At 37.1% G+C, this 23,864-nt stretch overlaps 1 protein-coding gene across 2 annotated transcripts in view; it reads right to left on the bottom strand.

Moving 5' to 3' along the window:
• The window catches only part of LOC307155454 (diacylglycerol kinase delta), a 59,502-nt gene that overhangs the window by 26,724 nt on the left and 8,914 nt on the right, over positions 1 to 23,864 (bottom strand). The window contains exon 1 of one of the 2 annotated variants that reach the window (XM_079866078.1): positions 1,780 to 2,042. The exons of the other annotated variant lie outside the window; for it this stretch is intronic. Coding sequence (XP_079722204.1) covers positions 1,780 to 1,956 — 177 coding nt within the window. The 5' untranslated portion in view covers positions 1,957 to 2,042. Of the gene's footprint in view, positions 1 to 1,779; positions 2,043 to 23,864 lie in introns of those variants that run through there. 2 annotated transcript variants of the gene reach the window in all.

Below are 23,864 nucleotides of genomic sequence, written 5' to 3'. Positions count from 1 at the left end.
TATTTTTAATTATTTAGTTTTATGTCAGTTTTAGTTTGAATAACTTTACTACTTCAACTTGAACTGTTTTGTTAGTTGCCAAGGCGACATTTCTAATTTTCTTAAGTTTTATATTTAAACTTTATTCGAATAAACAATAAATGGTTAATTTATTTTGTTTTGGATGCTGCTCCATGAGCTCATTCTTACTTATTCATAGCTTATTTCATTTAAGTGTCAGTTGGTCTCAGAAGTTGCTCCTAAAATACCTTAGGGGGATAATGAAACAAAAACGTATGAGTATTCAGTATGAGTACAGAGCTAAACAATGAATGTGGTTAGCATAGCTCACATAATCTGATCTTGGAAGAATCTGATAAGAAAGGTTTGACATCCATTTTGGCATCATAGCAAATCCCAGGACAGTTTGTGACATTACTGAGATATCTTCCATACAGGAGACATATAAGATTACCAAGATCTGTAGCACTATTAAAAGGGGATTATTCTTCCAAACAAATGTTTCAGTTACATTAATTAACCTAGGATGTCCGTGATTTCATGTACATTATGTATATAATTAGAAAAGGAATTAATTAAGGTGAGGATCATACTCAGGGTATGACCCGGCCTGTGATTGGACTCTTCTTCTGGATTAATTGTCTTTTTACATTTGAACAGCACTCAAATGTCATCGTACTCAGAAAGCTGGCAAAAAGATAATGGAGGTGCTCTGTATTCAACAGAGGCCAAAATAAAAGAGAAGCATTGCAAACAAATTGCAATCATATACATTCTTGTCTGGACTCATTTTTCCTAAAACACAGACATGTTTGAATTTACCTGGCTAGTTCCATCTGAACAAGACTTTTGTCAAGGAGAATAAATCAAAAAAGACTTAAGCCCTCCATTTATATAAATTTCCATCTAGGAGAAACAATTGAGGTATTAAAAAGATCTCATATGAATAACCTGGCATTGTCCACTGAATATTGATGGCTCTGAGACAAATTGCTTATGTTCCTCTATTGTCAGTCACTTTGGATAAAAGCTTCAACCTTTTGGACTTTAAGGCCACAACTCACTCAATAAAACTCACGTTCTACTTAATAAAATATTTTAGAGCTTGCCATACCTAGAAATATGTATATTTGTTATAAAAATAATCAAAAAATAAGAAATATCTTTATTTTTAGTTGGTTTAGCTTATTTTCATGCTTGTTTTGTCTTATTTGAAATCATTTTAAGTCATCTTGAGGCCCCTTTGGAAGTTTGCTGAGGTCCCCTATTGGCCCCTGGCCCCCTGGTTCAGAACCACTATACTTGATGCATGGATATAAATTAGTAATTTCCCCATGCATTTATGGCTATATTCATATAAACTTGATGAATTACATAAACAGAACTTTATGCATGTGTCTTTAACTGTCCAGACTTTCCAATTCTGTCATTCATTATAGGCTTAGCATTAATGCTGTGGTAATCAGATCAGCACAAACAAGCATCTCCTGCTAGCCCAGATAAACCTTATGATGCACACGCACACACACAAACAAACAAACACACACACATCCTGCATCATTGCTCATAAATCTAAGCCAATACACATATGCATGAATGCACAAAGCCAATCATGAGTCAACTGGTGTGACAGGAAGAGATCATCAGACGGATGAGACCGGGATGAGCCTCACAATCAAATAAATCACATAATCACTAAAATAACATCACACAAACACAGTTCGCAGTGCTCACTCTAGAGAAAACTACACAGTGATATAAGGAGTAGCCTATCCAAACCTGTGACAAGTTGCTATTGCTGATTGTCTGTCCTTCTGTTGTTCTAACTGAACTGTTGGAGGAGGTTTCCAAAAAGTCTTCCTCTCTCAAGCGATTGGCATCTCCCTGCCCACCCCCATCACAGCCGAACAAGAGTGGAGAAAAGCAACACACACTGCCTGGACACAGCCTGGGCATGATGGGTCCCTTCAACCATCGACATGTACACACACACTTTCACACAGTAACACGCTGACTTCCTTTGTGCTGCAACTGAAAGACACGCCTTCTTCTGAAAAAGAACTTCCTCTTACAGGTGAAGTGATAAGACCGCCCATCCTATTATGCCCGGACCTACCCTTTGAGAATGAAAACACACAGAGGTGTGTAAAGGTCTATATTTAGAACTAGATAAACTGGTTTGGTAAGCGTCTTTATTCACAGAATTACTGAAAATCCCAAGCACCTATAGGTCAAGACAGATGTTCCTATTGGATCAGGACAGAAAAATGTAACATTATAAATGTTTTTACAGTCACTTTTGAATAAAAGTGTTCATTTCTTTCCCCAAACTTTTGAATGGTAGTGTGTTACAAAAGCTTTCTATTTCAGATAAATGCTGTTCTTTTGAAATTTCTCTAAGCATAAAAATGTCCTATATCTGATAAACATCTGAGACAAAGTTGATATTTCAAAGAAACCTAAATAAATATTTCCTATTTCTCATCTGATGTACGCAAGTCTGTTCCAAAGCAAACCAACATGCTAAATGGAACATTTAAAAAAATATCTAAGAATTTTGACTGTGGAACATACCTATAGTGTCTGTTACAGAAACAAGTGGGATGTGGAAAAGATGAGCAAGATGCATTTGGTGAGTGGAGGAAAAAGACGGAAATACAGCCAGAAATAAGCATGAAGAGTGGGCTCTGATGTGATTCTCTCGTGAGTGCTGGGCAAGGAGACATTGTAATGATCAAAACGATATGTTCATCTCTTTGACAGCAAACACTGATAGACAGAGAGAGAGAGAATTTGTCCCTCTATCTTGTATTTGAACAAACCTCCACCCATTCTCTATATCTTCAGTTCACATATTACTGTCGCTCTAAACCTCCCTGTCTTGATGTGTCTGCTGTTTTACAGCCTTGTAATAAGATAAAACATCTCCTAACTACAGTGCAAGGCTGAATAAAGGAAGACATCATCATTCTTTTTATGAGAATAGGATGAATGAGAGCATTTGTGGGTTGCAGTTAATAGTGAAGACACTAGAGGGCGGTAGTTGCTGGAGCTAAAGCAGTACTGCAGTTATTTGTAACGGTCTGTTACTGTCTCTGTTGAGCCCAAAAACACTAAAGTGTGTGCTTATCACACACACACATCAACATACCCAAACACAACATTCACACTGGCGCAATTTCACGTGTGAAACATGGATTTTCACAGCTGATGTTACATGGTGGTCCGTGCTATTATGATGGCATTCAGGGTTGTCATAGCAACTACTCTGGCCCCCCGGTCGGCGAGGAGACGGACGATCTGAAGGGCCACCAGGCCATACACACTGTAAATCAACACAAAATGTCACTTCCTGTGAGAGAGCGAATCAAACGCAGGGGGATTGGCAGAATCACACGACATATGGAGCTGAGCCAGCTAATCTGTGTACGGACTATGGAGAGACAGAGCCCACTGCCAACATTAAAACCTAATGAACCCGGCGTCAGATTTAGTGTCTGCATCAGAGTCAACACGATTCCCTGCAGAAATTCTCCTCCATATTGACTGATTAAACATGACTGGTTCCAAATGTAGATTATCTTAGTATGCTATTATGATTCAAATTAGAAGAGGAAGTCGAAGAACACTTTGGGAAATTAGAACATATGATATGAACGCGCGCACACACACGCACACACACACACACACACACACACACACACACACACACACACACACACACACACACACACACACACACACACACACACACACACACACACACACACACACACACACACACACACACACACACACACACAGGCTGCTGTGGGAGATCGCTCTAATCTCATTGCAGAACTACTGATGACTGCTTCCAGCATACGCCACAAATCTGGGACTGATTCACATAATCCCTTGAGAGAGACAGAGAAAGAGAGAGAGAGAGAGAGACTAAAGACAATGAAGTAATGAAATGAAGACTGAGGAAGAAAAGAAAGTCTTAAAAAGAGTGAAGGTCAAAACTGTTTTCATTAATAATTTCAAAGTAATGTTTTGCCCAAAAGAAAAAAATCAGTTCACACAATAAAAGCAGTGACAGGAACAATGAAATTTGAATATAAAAATAAAACAAGTTTCTGTATTTATAATCTAAAATATTATGTAAATAAAATACAATAAAATTACAACAAGCCACAAATATATATAAAGATGTAATAAAAAAAAATAAAAAAATAATATATAAATAGAATATGTAATAAATAAATATAACTTAATAATACTATATATATATATATATATATATATATATATATATATAGAATATTATGTAAATAAAAGTTAAGTAAAATAAAATACAAAATAATATAAATACATTGTACAAAGGTATTATTCATTAATGCCTTGTACTTCTTTTATTTTATTATATGAAAAAAAATGTAATAGTTAACAAATAGAATATATTATATATAAAAATAGAAATATGTACATTATAAAATAAGGTGTCAGAAATTATAATATAAAATATTATGTACAAAAATAAATAAAGTTCAACCAGACATTAATGAACATAAGGAATAATCCCAGATTAACAATCAATACTATGAATAAAAAGATCAGCAGCAAGGCTAAAAGAAGGAGAACAGATTATGACTAGAGAAACACAGTGTGCACACAGTGTGAATAGAGGCTGAGGCTGAGGCAGAGGAAGAAAGGGATTGAGACATCCCACAGATGTGACAACACCTACAGAGTGAACACCTGCTGCTCGTGTCATGAGCGCTGGCTGGACTGAACAAAGGCCTTTTGATTGAAGTCCTGTCACTGCTGCTCCCTCATGACATACACGCGAACGCTGGGCTCAGTCACGACATCCTCCTCAACCCTGAGTGCTCTGCCGCTTGTGCCATCTCCACGGGAACAATCCCCAGCCATTTCTGCGGCAGCGGGACGAGTGGTGTTCCACTAAAGAGCCCATTGTCCCTCCACAAACAACATTCCAGCTCCTTACACAAGCTCCAGACCACCTCATTACACATGTGAGTGGAATATGTCTGCTCCACAACATACACACAAGTTTAAATGGTTGAAATACTGTCAATAAAAGAAGAAGAAGAAGAAGAAGAAGAAGAAAAACTATTTAAAAAAGTTAAAAGTTAAAAAAATGTTTTACAAGGATGACTTTAACCTAAAATTAGAGCATGCAAATATGCCATGTGACTGATGGTTCTATTAAAAGACCTTGTAGCAGAGAGGGAAAACACACAAGTCTAAATAAATATTTAGTTCATTTGAATGTTAAGAGGAACTCCAAAAATATATTATAATAACGTTTTGCAATTTATATTTTAATGTTTACATTTACTTTGGTCAAAATACATAAGTACTTTACAGTGGGTTTCAATGTAAAAGATTTTTGCCAAGTGGTTATAGCATCTACTAATTGGCTAATTGCTTAAAGACGCAATCTTTTCTTACGTATTGTGACACATCCGAGTGAAACAGAAACGTAGGGTTTTTTTTTTCATCGGTTATTCATTGGTTTTCCATCAAAGATGAATGCAAGCTTGCAGTCGATTGTAAGAAAGGGGCACGGTTTAAGCAGACTAAATGACTGAAGAAGTCCAGCATACGTCACCAGAGAGACTGACGTTTCTTCGAAAGATTTGAACATTTTGATTAAAAATAAAGAAAAAGTTAAGAAAAATAAACATACTGTCTACATAGATGAATCATTTACAATAAGATCTATAATATGTATTTACAAAATATATGAATAGGGTGAATTTTCATTTCATGCTGACTTTAACCTAACAAAATGGACCCCCTGTATTCAGTTGAATTTGGTTTGATTCTATTTCATTCAATCCAACTGAATTCACTTTTTTTTTTGTATTTGTCTGTAAATAAATGAACATTCAGTTAACATAGTTCATATAATCTTTGACAATCTTTGTTTACAATTTTGTATATTAACATAACAGATAGCTGATAATATAATGCCAGCCCTTTAACAGTCCCACTGTGTATGTGTGCGTGTGTTGTTGGCAGCGTTGCCAGATCAACAATCACAAAAATTGGCTTGAAAGGGAAACTATAAAACACAACAAGCTTAATTAAGTCTTAATAAATCCCTAACACATAAACACACTGAACACAGCGAGTCCAGTGGGAAAGATAGATTACAAACCAGTGAAACCACATACAGCTGTTGTGAATGTTAGTGCACACTCACACACAGCGGGGGGAGAGAGAGAGAGAGAGAGCTGTAGACTAACATTCCACTTAACCTTTCCAGTGAGAGACACACACACCTGACCCAGCACCTGTTCTGTGTGCGCAGGTCGCAGCTGTACACCTGTGTCGTCTCCTCTCCTGACTGCGTTCATACGTGAATGTTATTATATTTCAGCATGTGTGTGTGTGCACTGTGTGTGTCTCGTCAGCAGTTCTTCTCTTTACTGGCAGCGCTCGGCTACCTCCGGCAGCAAAATATTTCCTGCTGAATTAATCAATCACAGAGCATGATCTCTGTAAAGATAAATCTTTCTAGATAAGTGAAGAGAGCAGAAATTTTCCAAACATTCAAATGACATCCTCTTAACGTCAACATGCATTATGAATAAGGTTTATAATGACTGGGTTCTTCAGGGTGCCTGTAGGCTGATCACACACACGCATTTCTCTTTTCCACCATAATCGTGCCGGTGCCAAAGCCTCTCTCAGATCTGGTCTACTGACTTTAGTTTTGAGAATTAAGATCCAAAGTAATTTAATTCAGCATCTTTACACAGCTCAGAGAGTGGTATAGACAACATCTACACGTAAGATGAGTCTTTGCTACCTACTGATGTGGCATAACTACTTACTGTATAGCTATTGTTAACATGCTAACATTCTATTGCGCATGCTTTCCCCTATTCACTCTTATTTCAAAGCGAATCCAACATTACACTACTGTCCAGTTTGGGGTCGATCAGATTTTTGCTCATGCTCACCAAGCCTGTAATTATTTGATCAAAAATACAGTAAAAACAGTATCATTGTGATATCATTTTTGTGAAAACCATGATACATTTTTTCAAGATTCTTTGATAAATCGCAAGTTCGAAAGAACAGACTTTATTTAAAATAGAAATCATTCATAATATTATAAAAGTCACTTTTGATTAATTTAATGTGACTTTCTTAAAAAAAAACAAAAAAAAAACCCTGACCAAACATTTGAACGGCAGTGTACTTTTAAAAGTATAGAGCGAACCCAGAGAACTGCCACCACCACCGACATCACGACAGTGGAAACGATAACACACATATTCAAATAGTGTGTGTCCAGACTGTGAGATTCCACAGCACCCTGTGATCTCTCCCTCTCCTCTAGGAAACCATATTGCCCAGTGTGACCAACAGACAGTCCCAGCAGCTCATTAACGGATCAGGCCTTTCATTGATCAGCAAGCTAATTGTGACTCACTCTCTCTGTCCTTTTCTTTCTCTTGACAGCCAATACTCCGCTTTGTGATGTGTGACGAATACGTGTGTAGCCATACAAACTACTTATTTACCCAGCCTTACGTCAATGAGGATCTTCCATCTCTCTGGTCTCTGAAGCAGGATGTGTGCCGATATCATCTTCCACAAGATAATCAGACAGGATCATATAACCTTCTCCAGTTCAATTACAGTAAACCACTCCAATCAGCTGATTCTAGCAATAACACACAGCTAGTGATGTCCAGTTAGTATGTGTGTGTGTGGGCACTACAACTACCTACTTATACCACCTCCTCTATTTCAATCACATTTTCGTTTCTCCAACTATGGCTTCCTTTACTCTTTGCTTTATTCTTATTCTTTAGAGGCCGAAATTCTCGTAAAAAAATAAATATCACCTCATCTATAGTCAATCACGTTTACATACTGCCTCCGAAACTTTCATCCATTATAAAAAAAATTGGATCGGGTTCGATTTTCTCAGTTTTTTCGCATAAGTAGCAAGCATTTTGAGAGGTGTTTTGACAATTCAGAGCTACCGAATGACAAATACGAAAATGCATTATGAAAATTTCGGACTCACTATGCAAGGACTTTTACTCTTTCCCTTACAGCAGCACTGCATGAGCTCCACAAGTTTGAAAGCAAGAACATGATCAATGTCACAAATGTACTTTTTTGATTAGTGACCTAGAAATAGTGCAGAATCTTTCAAAATCCTAAAACTTTATTTACAATTTATCAAAAAATACACTAAAAACAGTAATATTCTGCAATATTATTACAATTTAAAGTAACTGTTTTCTATTTGAATATATTTTAAAATATAATTTATTCCTGTGATGGCAAATCAACTAGCAATGAATAAGAAATATTTAATCAAAAAATCAAAAAAGTACATTTGTGACATTAATCATATTCTCTTGCTTCCAAACGTGTGGAGCTCATGCAGTGCTGTTGTCATTCAAACAAAGACATTCTGAAATTCATGCCATTTTTCAATTCAACTTTTCACTGAAATTGTTGTGCTGATAGGATAATTGGATCTGAAAAAAGAAGCAAATCTGCAGTAGGGAGTTCCTCTGTCACTTTAATAAGAATGCAGAGACAGTATTTTACGTGGTAAACAGCCTGTGACAGCACACTGTAAGTGCCAAACTTTGCATACTCAAAAAACTAATTTGTATTCCGATTTGCATATAGTCTCAGGTCAAATAGTCACACTGTTGCTAATAGATGTTAATAAGAAACTGTGTTAGTACAAGAGATTCGACAGAGCCAAATCTGAGCGTGTGTCTGTGTACAGATTACAGTACATATGTGCTGGAGAGCACTCAGAGGCTCTTGTAGAAAGAACTCCATCTGTGTGTGTGAGTTTGTGACTAAGTGTGTGTGGGTTTACATGGGTGAAGAAGAGAAGGTCTGTGAATTAGTACTTTCATTTAATTTGGCATTAATGATAGTTTGTACATTTTACATGTTTACTTTTCTTAATTTACTTTTTTTTTGCACATTTCTCAGGGTACGCAGATATGCTAAAAACACTTTGGCAGTCCTGAAGTGAAGCTGTCGTCATGCCAGTACAATTGAGTGCATGTGTTGTGTCTGTTTTTTGTGTGTCCAGTGTTGTAGTCCTTCAGTGGGGGCGTGAAAGGCTCTCCCCTTCTCTTGCTCCATCCACCATGCAAATGAGCCCTATACACAGCTCTCAATAACACTCACATACAACCCGACACTCACCGTCCTCCCATTCTCCTGTCCTCTCTACTTTCATGCCATCTTCTCTGTCTATTTCAGGCCTGTGCAAATCATTTCATTTCTTTACCCCCCTCTTCTCATGTCTTTGTCCTATTTTATACCTTCTTGTTTTCTTGAGTGTTCTTTATTTAGCAGAGCAAGGCCCTAATTTACATAGCCTATGGCCGCTGCAAGTGAGAGATAGAGAGAAAGAGGGAAATTCCTTTGGCCTTCTTGATGGTACTGAAGGCTGAATCCACACCTCTCTCACCATCTCTCTCTCTCTCTCTCTCCCGCAAATGCTCAACACAAGCCAAATAGGGAATCGAAGAAGAAAACAATACTGCTGCCAACTATCTCTCAGTGTGTGTCTTCCTTTGCATATGATAATGTTTTCACACCATCTCTCAAATAATCGACCAGAGTCAGTCTTCTTTGCATCTCATGTGTTTTTAAAGGACAAGGACCACCCTGAAAATGACGGCATTATTCAAATCATAAAATAAAAAAAAAATCCAGCTTATGGCCAAAAATAGCCATCTAAATATAGCCCACATCAGAACACGATATAAAAGTGTCAAGGCCGGAATTGTTTCTCAGGCCCACACGTTCACGTTCACCTTGACATGCAAATTGGGCAGATTTACAAGTCAAATTTATATTATATGACGTCTAACAAGAGACAAGAGCTATATATGAACACCTCTTCATTTGTGTCTTTTTACCATAAACAATATTTGGATAATTTGATTATTAGTGGTGCTCGCTAAAGCATCACTATATTTATTGTTCATACTTGCATTACACTGCTGTTTAAATGATTAGGGTTGGGAAGATAAAAAAAAAAAAAAAAAAAAAAAGTAGTGAATACTTTGATTCAGCAATTTTACACATTAAATGTGACAGTTAAAACTTTTACAATATTAAAAATAAAGTCAAATAAACGCTGTTCTTTTGAACTTTCGATTCATTAATGAAAACAATAACATGTTTAATGAAAACACGGTTTCCATAAAAATATTAGGCAACGCTGCTGTTTTCAACATTAATAATAATAATAAACATTTCTTGAGCAGCAAATAAGCATAATATAATGATTTCTGAAAGATCATGTGACACTGAAGACTTGAGGAATGGCTGATGAAAATTCAGTTTTGTCATAACAAGAATAAATTACATTTTCAAATTAAAATAGAAACAGTTATTTTAAACTGTAATAATATTTCACAAGACTACTGTTTTATTTTTGATCAAATAAATGCAGCCTTGGAGAGCATAACAGACATTTCAAAAACAAAATCTTACCGACCTCAAACTAATGAACACTCTCAGAAAAAAAGGTACAAAAGCTGTCACTGGGACAGTACCTTTCAAAAGGGTTCTAATATGTACCATTTAGGTACTAATATGTACACTTTTGGTACCAATATATACCTTTGAGGGACTAATATGCACTCTTTAGGTACAAAGGTGTACCTTTTGAAAAGGTACCGCCACAGTGACAGCTTTTGTACCTTTTTTCTGAGAGTGAATGGTAGTGTACATTTAGGGATCTGTTAAAATACCTAACCCTTAGTAGTAAACTTTTTTAATTACTAAGTACTTTTTTCCACTTGTTTACTGCATGCATGACTGTAAATATTAGCCTTTGTGTGTCTTTGTAGCCTAGTGTCTTTGTAGTGTGCAGACATGAATGATACTTCAAATTGTATGGAGAAGAGGTGCCTCTAAACAATCAGACTAAAGATTTGTTCCTGGTATACAATAATACTAAATAAAATAATTAAATACACCTTATGGACCACATATCAATGCACTAAAAACCACACAGAACACCTCAGCAACCACACGGCAAGGCCCCGGCAACCACCCACAATTCCCTAGCATTGTGGAGGCGACCTCTGCATTAGCAAACACCACTCACATTTTCTTCAGAAAATGTAAGTTTAGTTTATCACTCTTGTTTGACAAAGATAAACTAAACAAAATTAGTATAAACTACTTGGTGAAAACAAAGTCACTGATGGTTAAAATATTCCAAGGAGAATTCTACATGATGCTGATTTTCTAAGAGAGAAAATTTTTCATTGCTCAATGTGAGCACATTTCTAGAAAGTGAATAAAAATAGACACTGCTTGGAGCTATAGTGAGTGAGAGGAAGCATAACCATGTGTGTGTGTGTGTGTGTGTGTGTGTGTGTGTGTATTCTCCTCCGCAGTTTGTTAGGGTCAGTGTGAAGAGCACTGGTGTGTAGTGTGCTCTCTCTGGCCGCCCCCTCAGGCCCTGCTGTTGTGTAACCACCGCATTGCAGTCGCACACACAAACACATAATGACTGAAGTGGCATACTGTATTTGTGGGATAACACAAGTGTCTTTATGCGTAACTATGTGTGTGGGTCAAGTTTTGCCTACATTGTGGAGACCAAATATCCTTACAGGGATAGTAAAACCTGAAATCACAATGTGGGGACCAGCCTATAGCTTCCAGATGGGAAACGGCTTAATAAACATATAAATAATGTCTTAATAAAAATGCAAAATGGTTTCTATGACAGTTATGTTTGGGGTTAGCAGCCGAGCCATTGTGGGATCTCAAGACATTATTTTTACTTGAAAGGACATTTAAAGACATGATGCTCGTGGTGCGGAAGATGTGATGCATCAGGCAAATTGTCCATCTGAATGCATATGGCTGTAGATGAAGGGTTTCAAAAAAGGGAACAATTGTACATTTTTAAGAGAGGGTTTTATGGTGCATAAACTGTCTCTAAAAAATATTATACTAAGAAGCTAGATTGTTGATGAATGATTAGTTAACTAGTCAAACATCTTGAGCCATATAAGGATATGGGATGGAAAATATCATTAGCTCTATATATAATAATAGAAGTCAATGAAAAACAAATGTGTGTTTTGGTGTTTTTAGATCCATGGAATAAACGTTTCCACTGCACATGAAGTGGAAAAAGGTTCTTCAGAGGTTCTTATTTTTAAAGGGGTACTTCAATGCAGGCAAAATCGTCTTTCAATAAAACTTGGCTGCCTATGCAGTAGATAGGTTAAACAATTTTTGAAATCGATACTACCTGACTAGAGAAAACAGAGAAAAAAGGCTGTTGTCTTAGGACAACCTCAACACCCATTATGCATGTTGCTGTCCAAGGCCACTCCCACCAGTCTGCTAGTCAAATACCACCTTGCTCTAGTAGGAAATACTCTCTGGCAAACTTTTAGTCACTTGTATTGTTCCCGGTCGCAAGAAGTAAAGAGTAAACATTTAGTGAGTTACTTTTGGTTTCCAGTGAAGGATCCAGCGAGTTGTAGGCAGTGGCTAAAGGCTGCAAAGAATCATAAAGATTTGGAGATAGCATTGTGATGGAAAATTTGAAAAGCCTCTGTGTGTGTAGTCGCATACTGTGTTTTAGGCCAAATGGAAGGGAAAAACTGAAAGAAGCTCCGCCCAACTTCCTGAAGTAAAACGTGTACCGGTAAGAAAGCTGTTGTCATAGTGTTCCATTTTTACCATAATGCTGTTTAAAAGTACGATACATTTTCAGTGAGAATACAATACCTTTACAATTACTGTTCTGGTAATAACCCTCAGTCAATCTGACTATGTGGGTGGGGGTACAAAAATGCAGAAGTATAATCTATAGTGTTCATGAAAGCCCTGGGGCTGTCTAAAGTATGATGCGTTTTACAGCATCCGGCAGACTTTTGCTGACAAATAAGTTCTCGATCCAGGTTACATGGAGAATTAGTAAACATAGCTCATTTACATATACTACCAACATTGTAACAATAGAAAGCGGGTTGAAAATTTGTTACACTTTTAAGAGTGTACGCTAAAAACCACAATGCTAAATTCATCCCAGGGAGGGAACACCAGAGATAGATATGAAGATAAATATAGAAAATATAGATTGTAAGAGCAGTGGTTATGCTCTCAGCAGGTGTTTGGAGCCTTGCCTGAATCTTCTTCTAAAGCTCCAACAGTCTCATGTTAGGAGAACATTTATCATTGTTCCTTGTTTCATCAAGCAATCATGGACAAGTGGTAAAGATTGAGAGGAGAACATAATCTAACCACGGGAACACACACTCTGGTCCCTGGGGCACTGTGCAACACACAGCTTGACACGATTAGAAACGCAGTGGGAGACAAGTTAAAACAGTACAGAAAGAGAAAGTGGAAGGGGGCTGGATAAATGGCACTCTGTCTATTTACCAGTGACATCTTTCCAATATCCAGCAGCAGGTGATAAACAATGTGAGGAGAGAACAAGAAAGAGCGAATGATGGAGAGTTAGCCATAGACAGAGGCTGCTAAACTATGTTAGAGTGCATATAAGAGGAAAACACACTTTCTCTGCCACATGCAATCGTTTCTCAATATTATTTCTTCACCAATCTCTCTCTCTCTCACACACTCACACACACACACACACACACACACACACACACACACACACACACACACACACACACACAGAATTTCAACCCTCTGTGTCACAATGTGGCTTCTGAGACAGTCAGTCAGAGGCCACAGACAGAGACCAAACTGAGAATAAATATAGCTGGACTAAATTTAATCTACTAAACTCATGAAAAATTATAGTAAGCACTGATTAGCATCAGGGTGAGAGGAGAGCACCAAAGACAACTCCCAATAACCCCTGCTCCGCCCAGCAGAATGCTGTGGTGAAATCTGTTCGTTGCAACTGGTCTCTGGTGTGCTCACTGCAATACCCAGCACTTACATTGCACTCTTAGGCAAGTTTCTGACAGTTACAAAATACTGTAAGTAGATAGCAGAGTAGAGGTCAAAACATAACTGTGCTGGGTCATTCCAGTGGGCAACGGGGGTTCAGCTATTGCAAAATGTGCGTTTAACAAGACATTACTTTAAGGAAGCCTGTTTTCTTTGAGTAAAAAAAGAGGCAACTGTGATCAAATTTAGATATACTGTATATATATATATGTCGCAATTATGAGACACAAAGTCACAACTGCAATAAACATAAGTCATACTATAAGGCATACAATGGTAATTATGAAAATATGACAAATTTGCAATTGTCGAATATAAGTCACAATTAGGTGAAAATAGTCACAAATGTACAGTAAAGCCACAATTAGGTAAATAAATGTGCAGCTGCAATATTTAGTCACAATTGTCTTTTTATTTATTTTTTACACTGAGGTGGAAACAGGCTTCCATATTTCCATTAGCGGAGATGAGAAGTAGTTTTTTTGTTTGTTTTTGTTTAATGATTAGAAGTTGTGTTTAGAGGGAGGAAATATAGTAAGGAAGATGACATACTTCACACAGAAATTAAAATTGTGTCATGATTTACTCCTCCTCATGCCATACCAATCCCGTATGACATTCTTTCTGACTGAAACATTCTTCAAAATATCTCTGTTAGTGTTCTTCAGAAGAAAGTAAGCCATAAAGGTAAAGCCATAAAGCCTTGATGGTACATACAAACGTAAACGTTTGTGACATTTTGAGCAGAGGAAGCACGGATGTGGTTTGCAGTGCAAGACAAAAAACAAAAAAAAACAAAAAAAATACATATATGGTGCTTGTGTTTTCTCTTACACATGCACATACAGATGCAGCGGTGTCTTCTTTTCCTTCATCTTTTTTTGTCTCTGTTTCTGTACTCAGGCATGCTTCTTCCTTCCCAAACCCTCAAACACACTTGATTGAGGAGGTGTGTGTGTGTGGGTGTGTGGAGAGGGTGCTTCAGTGCTTTCATCTCAGGGTGACACAGAATCCCTCCCCAGTATTATATCATCTGCACCTGCACTCAGTGTGTGTGTTTGTGTGTGTACCCTCTTGATGGTGACACTATCTTAAGACGGCAAAACACGAGGAAGCCCTACTTCCCCTCCTCAGAGTATGATTCAACAAAGCTTTATTGGAACAACAGTAAAGGGTAACAGTATAGCTAAAAATACAGTATATTGTACTTCTGTAGATTGTGCTTAAGAATACTTCCTTAAGTATTCTTTGTATTTAAGATTGTTCACTCAAAACAAAAAATATGTTATCATTTACTCACCCTTATGTTGTTTCAAACCTGTATGACTTTCTTTCTGACTGAAATATCCTTTAAAATGTTATTTTTCTACAGAAGTAAGTCATTGGTGATGCGCAAAAGAAAGTCTTACAAGTTTTGACAGATTTTTCTTTTCTGTGTGAACTATCCACTATACACTAATCAGTCATCCCCTTTGACATAAATTTTGAAACATTCATATTTTTTACAATTCAGAATAAAGTGTGCTTCAGTTTTGAGCGTCACAACGGCCCATTCTATTCATTTCTCCTCTGGTTTTCAGGATATTTTGTGCCTTTCCTGATTCAGTGGCTAGATGGTAATAAGATCCTCTTCCTTTTCTCTTCTTAGGGACCTATAAGGCATTGCAGTTTCCTTTGTAATTCCTTTGTTATTTCCCTTTCCCATCATTCCAAATAAATGTTTTTACCATGTTTAGTATCTGATGTTTAAGCTTGATTCATCAAAGATGCCAGTTGGAAACCAGGAGAAGAGTTTTAGGCTAAAACCAGCTAAGAGTGGGAGCATGAAATGAAAATTTACCTATTTTTTTTTATTTTAGATAAAAACAAACAATTCCATTTTTTAAATGCACCTTGACCACATAATTTTAAATAAAATTGTCATAACTCGATCTTCTGGTGAAACGGCAGATTTGCAGCAGATCTGGTGATGTATGATGAACTTTCCCAATTATTAAATCAACATAAACCCTGCCCCTTATTTACAACTGACTGTAAGCTTGCATTCAGATCTACCTCCATCCAATCAACAACCGATGTATAAAACCAACCCCCCTCCTTACACTTTTTTTGTACATCACAATATGGAAGAAATTATCTGTCACTACTCTTTACTGAAGGATGTATTTATTTAAAATAAAGTTCACCCAAAGAATTGAATTCTGCCATTATTCATGACTTTCTTCTGCCAAACACAAAATAATATTTTTTGTCCATTCAATGAAAGTCAACGGGGTCCAAAACAACAATGAACAAATGAATTAATGAAAGCTGTAAAGCTGCTTTGAAACAATATTTATTTGAAAAGTACTATACAATTAAACTGGACATAAGTTGAACATGTCTTCTCTAGAGCTGTGACTATCATTTATTCTGAAAAGGACTTTTATGATGAAACACAGGAGGAATGATGAGTGCTCACGTCTTGCCAGAGATTTTGAAAAGAAGAACTCGTTTTCTGATGGGTGTAATTGAAGCACTAAGGTTTGATATAGTCCTGACTCTGCTGAAAAGGTGTTATAGTAGCTATGTGGTGTAAATGATACATGCTGCTCAAGGGTTCACAGACAGGATGTGCTCTAACATTAAGTATAGACCTCAGAGCTGCAGGCTTTTTTCAGAATAAATAATACACACTAACACATGCACAACCATAAGCGTTTAGCCTTACACCTTGATAGCCCAAACCCTAACCCTGTGTTTTCCTTCTCCCTGAGAGTTTCTTTCTACTTACAGTACTTCATTCTCTCTCTAAAACCTCTCCTTTTTTGTTTTCGTTATCCGAAACCTCTTTTGTTTCACAGTCCCTCCTTCTCAGCTCTAAAAAGTTATCGGTATTCAGTATGCAACATTACACCAAAAGCAAACACACACATACACATCAGTATACAAATAAGTATATCTGTTTACACTGCGTGTTTCAAATCGAAGTGTGCACTTTGCTAACACGATCAGCTCGTGATCCGGTGTTTTCCACGTCTCAGTACGGCTCAGCTCACATACAGTGAACTCCATCTCTGCATGTACTGCGAGTTCAGCGTGCATTTGGGAATGTAGCGGCCACCAGTTAAGTGTTATTTTCACATTTGCATAATTTCCAACATTTTTGTGTGAAGATGATTACAGCATTTCACTAGATTTGCAATGAGACACGTCACAGAAAATGTAGTTTTCCGCCAAAATAAAAGCTCAATTGCAGTTTCCGTCAAAATAAAAGCCTGAGGGTTTATCTCTCGCAAGTGTAGAAATCAGGACAAAAGTATTGTAATTTCCCTACTGTAGCGTAAAGTAAAATAATATACTTATGAAATATGTATTTCCCGTTTTACATTGCATAGCTATTACTGTCATAATAATAAATAAAAATATAATAAAAAAATAATTACTGAATAATAACCTTAAAATTATTAATACTATTTTTATTATTATTATATTCTAATTGTTTGGCTTCCTAAAACACCATTGTGAATGTAATGTTGACTGAGACATTAGAAAAAGTTCAGAGAAAAAGTTCAGGTAAAAGTCAATTTCAAAGTCAATTTCAATTTTCAAAGAGAAAGAGAGAAAAGTCAGCCTTTAAGATACCTTCGTATAGTCTATGTAGGTGCGTACTGTATGTGTGTGGGTGTGGGCAACTGGGTATGTGTATTAGAGATGCAGCAACTAAACATGTTCTCTGTCCTGGAGCTATAATCATAATCATAACATCATTCAGCAAAATGCTTCTTTCACTATATTTTAGAACAGTTTTGGATAAAACTCTGACCAATAAATAGCCTACCTAAACTCTTCTAAATAATGATTTTTCTTTCAAATTTGACCCTGAGAACTGAAAACAGCACCGTCCTACTTTGTTCGGCTACAATTGAGCCCTCTGAACAATGAGAGATGTTGCTCCATTCACAACGGAGAAACCTCAAGGAACTGATTGCTGTCACAACAGACCATCTACAGTTACAGACAAGAAACACAGCCTGAATAGAATGAAATATGGATGAGATACACACTCTCAAGTGCTTCATGTGGAGTAACACTGCTAGTGTTGTGAAATTAACAAGATGAAGGGACTTGTAGAAAACGTCTCTGTGATTTAAAGTGAAATATGAGACATCATTCTAGACTCCTCCTCCTCCTCTCTGGCATCAAACCTGACAGCAGGTACCACAGAGGGAGAGAGTGAGTATGTGTATCCTGTTCTAATAAGATTAGACGTTGAGATGGGATTAGTTTCATCTTGGCGACATTCCCATTCCAGGCTGTCTTAAAAACAAGAGCATCTTCAGCTCCACTGTCAATATTTAAACTAATGATCACGAACAGAGCTTAACCTCACAGATGAGCATCTAACATCAGAAAAACTGAAATAATTCCTTAATAATTCAAATAATGTGTTTCTGCATGATATAACAGTTAAGATGGATTTAAATTCTTCTGGGTAGAAGTTCTCATGCAGATGAAACAGATTTGAGCCAGGCCTGCAACATCTCCTAATTTCCTCTTTCTCTCCCCAGCTGCAAATTGCCATGCTGTTCGAGGATGTTGGTTTGGCACTGGTATTTAACTCCACTGCACAATGATAATGCAGAACATGATCATAAATCTAGTCATTCTCTCCTTCTCATCTCTCCCTTATCTTCCCCTTTCCGTCTTTCTTTCTAGCTCATGCAGTAACCATGACCTGGAAGAGAGTGTCAGTTTCACCTACAAGGTGAATACAGGTAAAGTAGGACAACTTCTAAAATAAGGCACTTGAGTTTAATCTATTCTGCACTAAGTTTGAAATATCCCCTCTATGCATTAGACACGATGAGCAAACCCTCTGCTAAATCACACCTCTCATGAGTGGCTTTCTGGGAAATCTGACCGCCATGTCACGGCACCCTGCTTGCTTTCAGTCTGTTTCACTCATCTAGCCAAATCTTTCTCTATATCTTTGTGTGTTTCTCAGTATGATCATTTTTGGACTCGATTCGGATGAACGTCACAGGAAATAACAAGCATACTAAAACCATCTTCCTGCAGACCTGACCACAGCCACAAATAGACCTGCACTAGCCTAAAAATGACTGACCTGCTAGCAATGCTTACTGGAAGAGAAAAAACAAGAGAACGAGAGAGAGTAAGAGAGAAAGAAGAACAATATGAAACTTTACAAATGAAACCAAAAACCACTTCCTTCATGTACTGATGACAATGGCCCAGATATAGAAATGCTGATCCTTCCACCTCACACCCCAAACAGCTCAGTCTTCACAACACTTCTGTAGTAGTAGTTGACCTAACATTGCTAAACCAGCTGGCATTCCTGCTGTGTTCAAATCAGACTAATATAAACATCAATCAAGAAACTGGAGAGCTTCTTTTGGAATCCAGATCATCTGCATCACGCATTCAGTTTGCATGCATCTGCGCTTAAATGTGTGCATTCATGTCAATTTAGGCTTTCACAGTGGCTTGTGTATGTGTGTGCCCTCTGTTTACACTGCGGTGTTGTTTGGTGCAGTGCTGATGCATATGATCGCCTCTGAGAGCTTTTATACTGGACCGCTCCAGATTTGACAAGAGCCGGGCACAGAACAATGGCCTTTGATTAGAGAAGAGGTCTGTCCCTCTCTCTCCTCTAAAACTCCTCGAGTGGACCAGAGCGACGAATGACTCATTCCTCCCTGTTGCTTCCTCTCTCTCTTTCTCTCAGCTTCTGGCCTGCATGAATGTGTAGATTGTCACCATATCACTCTGACACTGCTCATGGCCCACAAAACCACCAGTTCTGACTCTTCAGACCATTTTAGACCCTCTGTAACTATTCTTCTGAGTAACAGTGCAGATGAAAGGTCAACTGACTTTTTTCTTAAAAAGGACATAATACATTTGAAACTGGTAATCCATACTAGGGTTGTATTATACTGTACCAGTATCACAATACAAGGAGGATCATGAGTTTACAATTTTTTTTCAATTAATTACTACTACTACAGTGAATATTATTATACAAAAAAATAATAGTTCTGAACATGACTTAATGTCTTCAGTTTCACACAGCGTTGCAATGCAGCTTTTACTGAAAATTGAAGGGAGACTTCGAAAACCCGCAACTTTTATTGAAGATAACTATAAAGTAATGTCTGCAATAATGAACGTGAGCAAGACTAACAATCCTAAACCTCTCTAAAGTTCATCAAACGCATCACAGGAGGTGCTTATGCGGTTCACTGCCATGTTGTTATATTCCACATGCACTATTTTTAATTGTTGACTTATGCACAAATACATCAGGCAGGTGTTTTGGGCTGAATTTTTGCTTTCTAAGTTTAAAAGGAGTTCATGTTTGAATTCCTGCAATGTGTTTCATTCTGTTGCACACAATATACCACCATAAATCACATAATACCATTTGAAATATACTGTGGCACTGCTGGTATTTTGAGGCTCAGGCATTGCAATTCTACAGTAGGGGGGTAAACAACAGTGCAACCCTAATTAATGCTGTATGGAACCAGTTCTATACACGTACTAATAACATCTGAGAAGTGTTGATTGGACTACAGTCATATCTGACCTTGATCAGCCTCTATGCAAGTGCATTGCTCATACTGGCAAACCTATCTGTGATCATCAATTGATCTGAAGAAAGATAGTAAGAAAGAGAAAGAAAGAAAAAAGAAAGACATTCAATTTTGCTAAAAAAGTATAAAAAACAAACAAAACAAAAACAATAACAACAATGACATCTGATTAAACTCTGTCTACACTAAAGTTGTGCCTCTCTGTCCTGACTGAATTAAACCTCTGGACGCTTCCTGTTATGTGGAGTGTGTAGTGTGAATCAAAACCCTCCGTTGCTATTTTTAGTGGCACAAAACATGCTCTGAAAAGCAGAGAGTGTCAAAAGAGGAAACACAGAAGTAGACTTCCTTCCTGCTTCAGTTTTCTTCATTTAAACAACGAAAAAAATAGATGAGAGAAACTGAGTGGGCGTCAACATGGCCTGATGGCTTCCATTTTGTCCTGACTGGAGAAGCTACTGCTGCTGCTAAGTGTGTTCATCATGACTGATGCTATGTTATGATGTGCTATCTGTCTTCATTAGCAAAGAAAAGAGATGGAAACTGACATACACGCTATATTATCAATCATACTAACAACCCAGTAGCTCATTCTTCCTCTTTTTCACTGACACACATTAAACATTATGACTGGGGTAATTAATTTCACTCATACGATGGAGACTTGTGTCTTAAACCCGCAAAGTTTACAGCATTTCATTTTTCTGAACGCCAAAAAGAAAGGCTGTATGAAGCAACAAAATGACAGCCATGTGTTTCAACCAATGAGATTTCACTCTGGGCGAGATTATCTCGAATGACGCGACAGAAATAGAAAGCAAACAACTGACAAAACACAAACAGGCAGATTGGAGAGATTTGATTAACCAATTGTCACTTTATCGCACCTATTTAGGGTGAAAAATAGATGCACAGTAGAAGCATGTGCCAGGTTCCCCTGGGCGGCTGTGATGACTGAAACTAAAAGCTACCTGCTGCATCTGTGAACCTCTGTGCCTCTCGTTCACTTGTCCTCTGCTCTCTCTGCCACCTGTCTCTCTCATACGCATGCCCTCACAATGTGAGAAAGAGAGAGCTCATTATAGCAGGCTTTTCTTCAGAGGATAAAGGATTGCTAGTTTGTGTGTAGATCACTTATGGGCGAGCAGAACGAAAACAACATGAATGGAAGATGAAAAAAAAAAAAAGAAATGGTAGGAAATATAGCATGTTGTACATGTGTGCCCTGTTACATAGCTTAGCACTTACCATAAGAGAGAACGAAAGAAAGAAAGAAAGAAAGAAAGAAGTTCAGCATGACCACTGACCAGCGTATCCGATCCCTGAATTAAGACTCTTTTGAGTAGGTTCTTTTAAGTGAACCAAAACCTTACAACATTACCAGTCAGTCTCACGATCCACAAATCACGTATGATTCATGATTCATATGAGCCGGTTTGTTTTACTGAAACATACAGCTTGACCAATGTGAAAGAATAAAACAAATTACATTTTGGTCTGTTACGCACTGCTTTTTAATATATATATATATATATATATATACAGTATATATACACACACACACACACAGTATATACAATATATTATATATGTGTGGCCAACTATGGGACAGAATTTTGCTTTAAGAAAGGCATTTTTAGACATGAAAAACTAATTAAAAAGTCTGTGTAAACATTTTGTAAAAATTATGTTAATGGGATTCCATTTGTTATACAAATTTTTTTTCTCCTGAAAAGTAAAAAATCTTTAATGGAACTGTTAAGGAACCAAAATCATTAAATCATTAAGATTAATCATTACAACCTAAATGATTGAATTTCTTGTGATTCCTTATTCCTAGTGCTATTCAATTCTTTTATGTAAATTTTTTTAGAAAAACACATCAACAAAAAATGCTCCATCTCATCCTCTCTCTCACACATACGCACACACACAGACAGACAGACACGACCTGACAGCTATTCCTGTTATTTAAATGCTCTGCAATCTTTCTGTCGCTTCGGCACCTTTTGGACAAACCAGAGATCCTTCAGGCCTCTGTCGGACCCTTTCTTTCTCTCTCTTACACTGTCTCCCTAACCCTCTCTCTCTTTCTCCTATCTTCTCCATTTCTTCGCTCCATTGCCTTAATGGACTGTCAAGGCAATGATGGACGGTGCTTTTCTAATTAGGTTTTCAAGTTTAACCCAGAAAGAAAGAGAGGGAGAGAGAAAGAGAGGGGTGATGAGAGGAAGAAAGACAGAAAATGGAGATTAAAAAAAAGAAAGATAAATGAGACAGGTGCAATGTGAACGCAAAAAGGGAAACAAATGATAAATCCTCAGGAGAAAATAATCAAAGACTTTAGAGTTATGGTTCCGTTCATCTAAAATTTAAAATTTGTTCGATCAATTAATTATTTACTCATGTCATTACAAATCCATATGCAATTATTATTTATTCTGAACACATTTTAAAAGAATTGTTCCACAGCTTGCCAGTTCGTAGTGCCCTAAAAATACACCATAAAAGTAGTCTATATGACTTGTACTACTCCATCTCTTCTGAATCTTCAGACCGATTTGAGGAACAGACCAAATAACAGCATACAGTTTTCAACAACACTAAATAATAGATTTTTGGGGAGATGTAATTACAAGTTCATGAAAAAATATTCCTCAAATTCTCCCTTGTGTCTTCTTTTACTAGTTATCCTATTCTCTCTCTTTGTCCTTTGTAATGATATATTTAAGGCTGTCTTCCTCAACATGGACCCATAAAATCCACTAGGACAGAACATCAATACAAAAGGGGTTTAAAGTCTCCTGGTGAAAGAGATTAGAGACAGATATTCAGTCTGTCTTTGTTTCTAATTACTTTTTACTTAGACAAATATCAATAAGAATACAAGGTTCTGTTTTAGGTCTAATGTGATTATGACATCCTGTCTATATATCCTAAAGCTAAAATGCCAGTTTAGACAAGATAAGTGGAGTAAAGATGTCTAGATAGTTTTTTTAATTTAATTTTTTTAAGTTCAGCGGAATTCAGTTACAGCTCTTTCAGTCTAGGACATATTTGACATAGTTTAGCAGGTGGTACCAGAAAAAAATGCAATTGCTACAGTAAGAGTAAGCGGCACAGGTCTTGAATCCTCAAAATGAACTATAAAATCCCTTTTTTAGGTTACCCAAACCATTAAAGAGCCATTAGTGGTGGGTTGAGACTCAGGGTTAAACTCACTGTGAGGTACTCTCAGATAACACACATACGGTCAACTTCTGGGAAATGCAGCAA

This window comes from Squalius cephalus (genome assembly GCF_949319135.1).
Source record: "Squalius cephalus genome assembly, chromosome: 3".
In the NCBI taxonomy this organism is placed as follows: Eukaryota; Metazoa; Chordata; class Actinopteri; order Cypriniformes; family Leuciscidae; genus Squalius; species Squalius cephalus.
The sequence above is the reverse complement of the archived record's forward strand: the minus strand, read 5'-3'. Positions and strand labels throughout refer to the sequence as shown.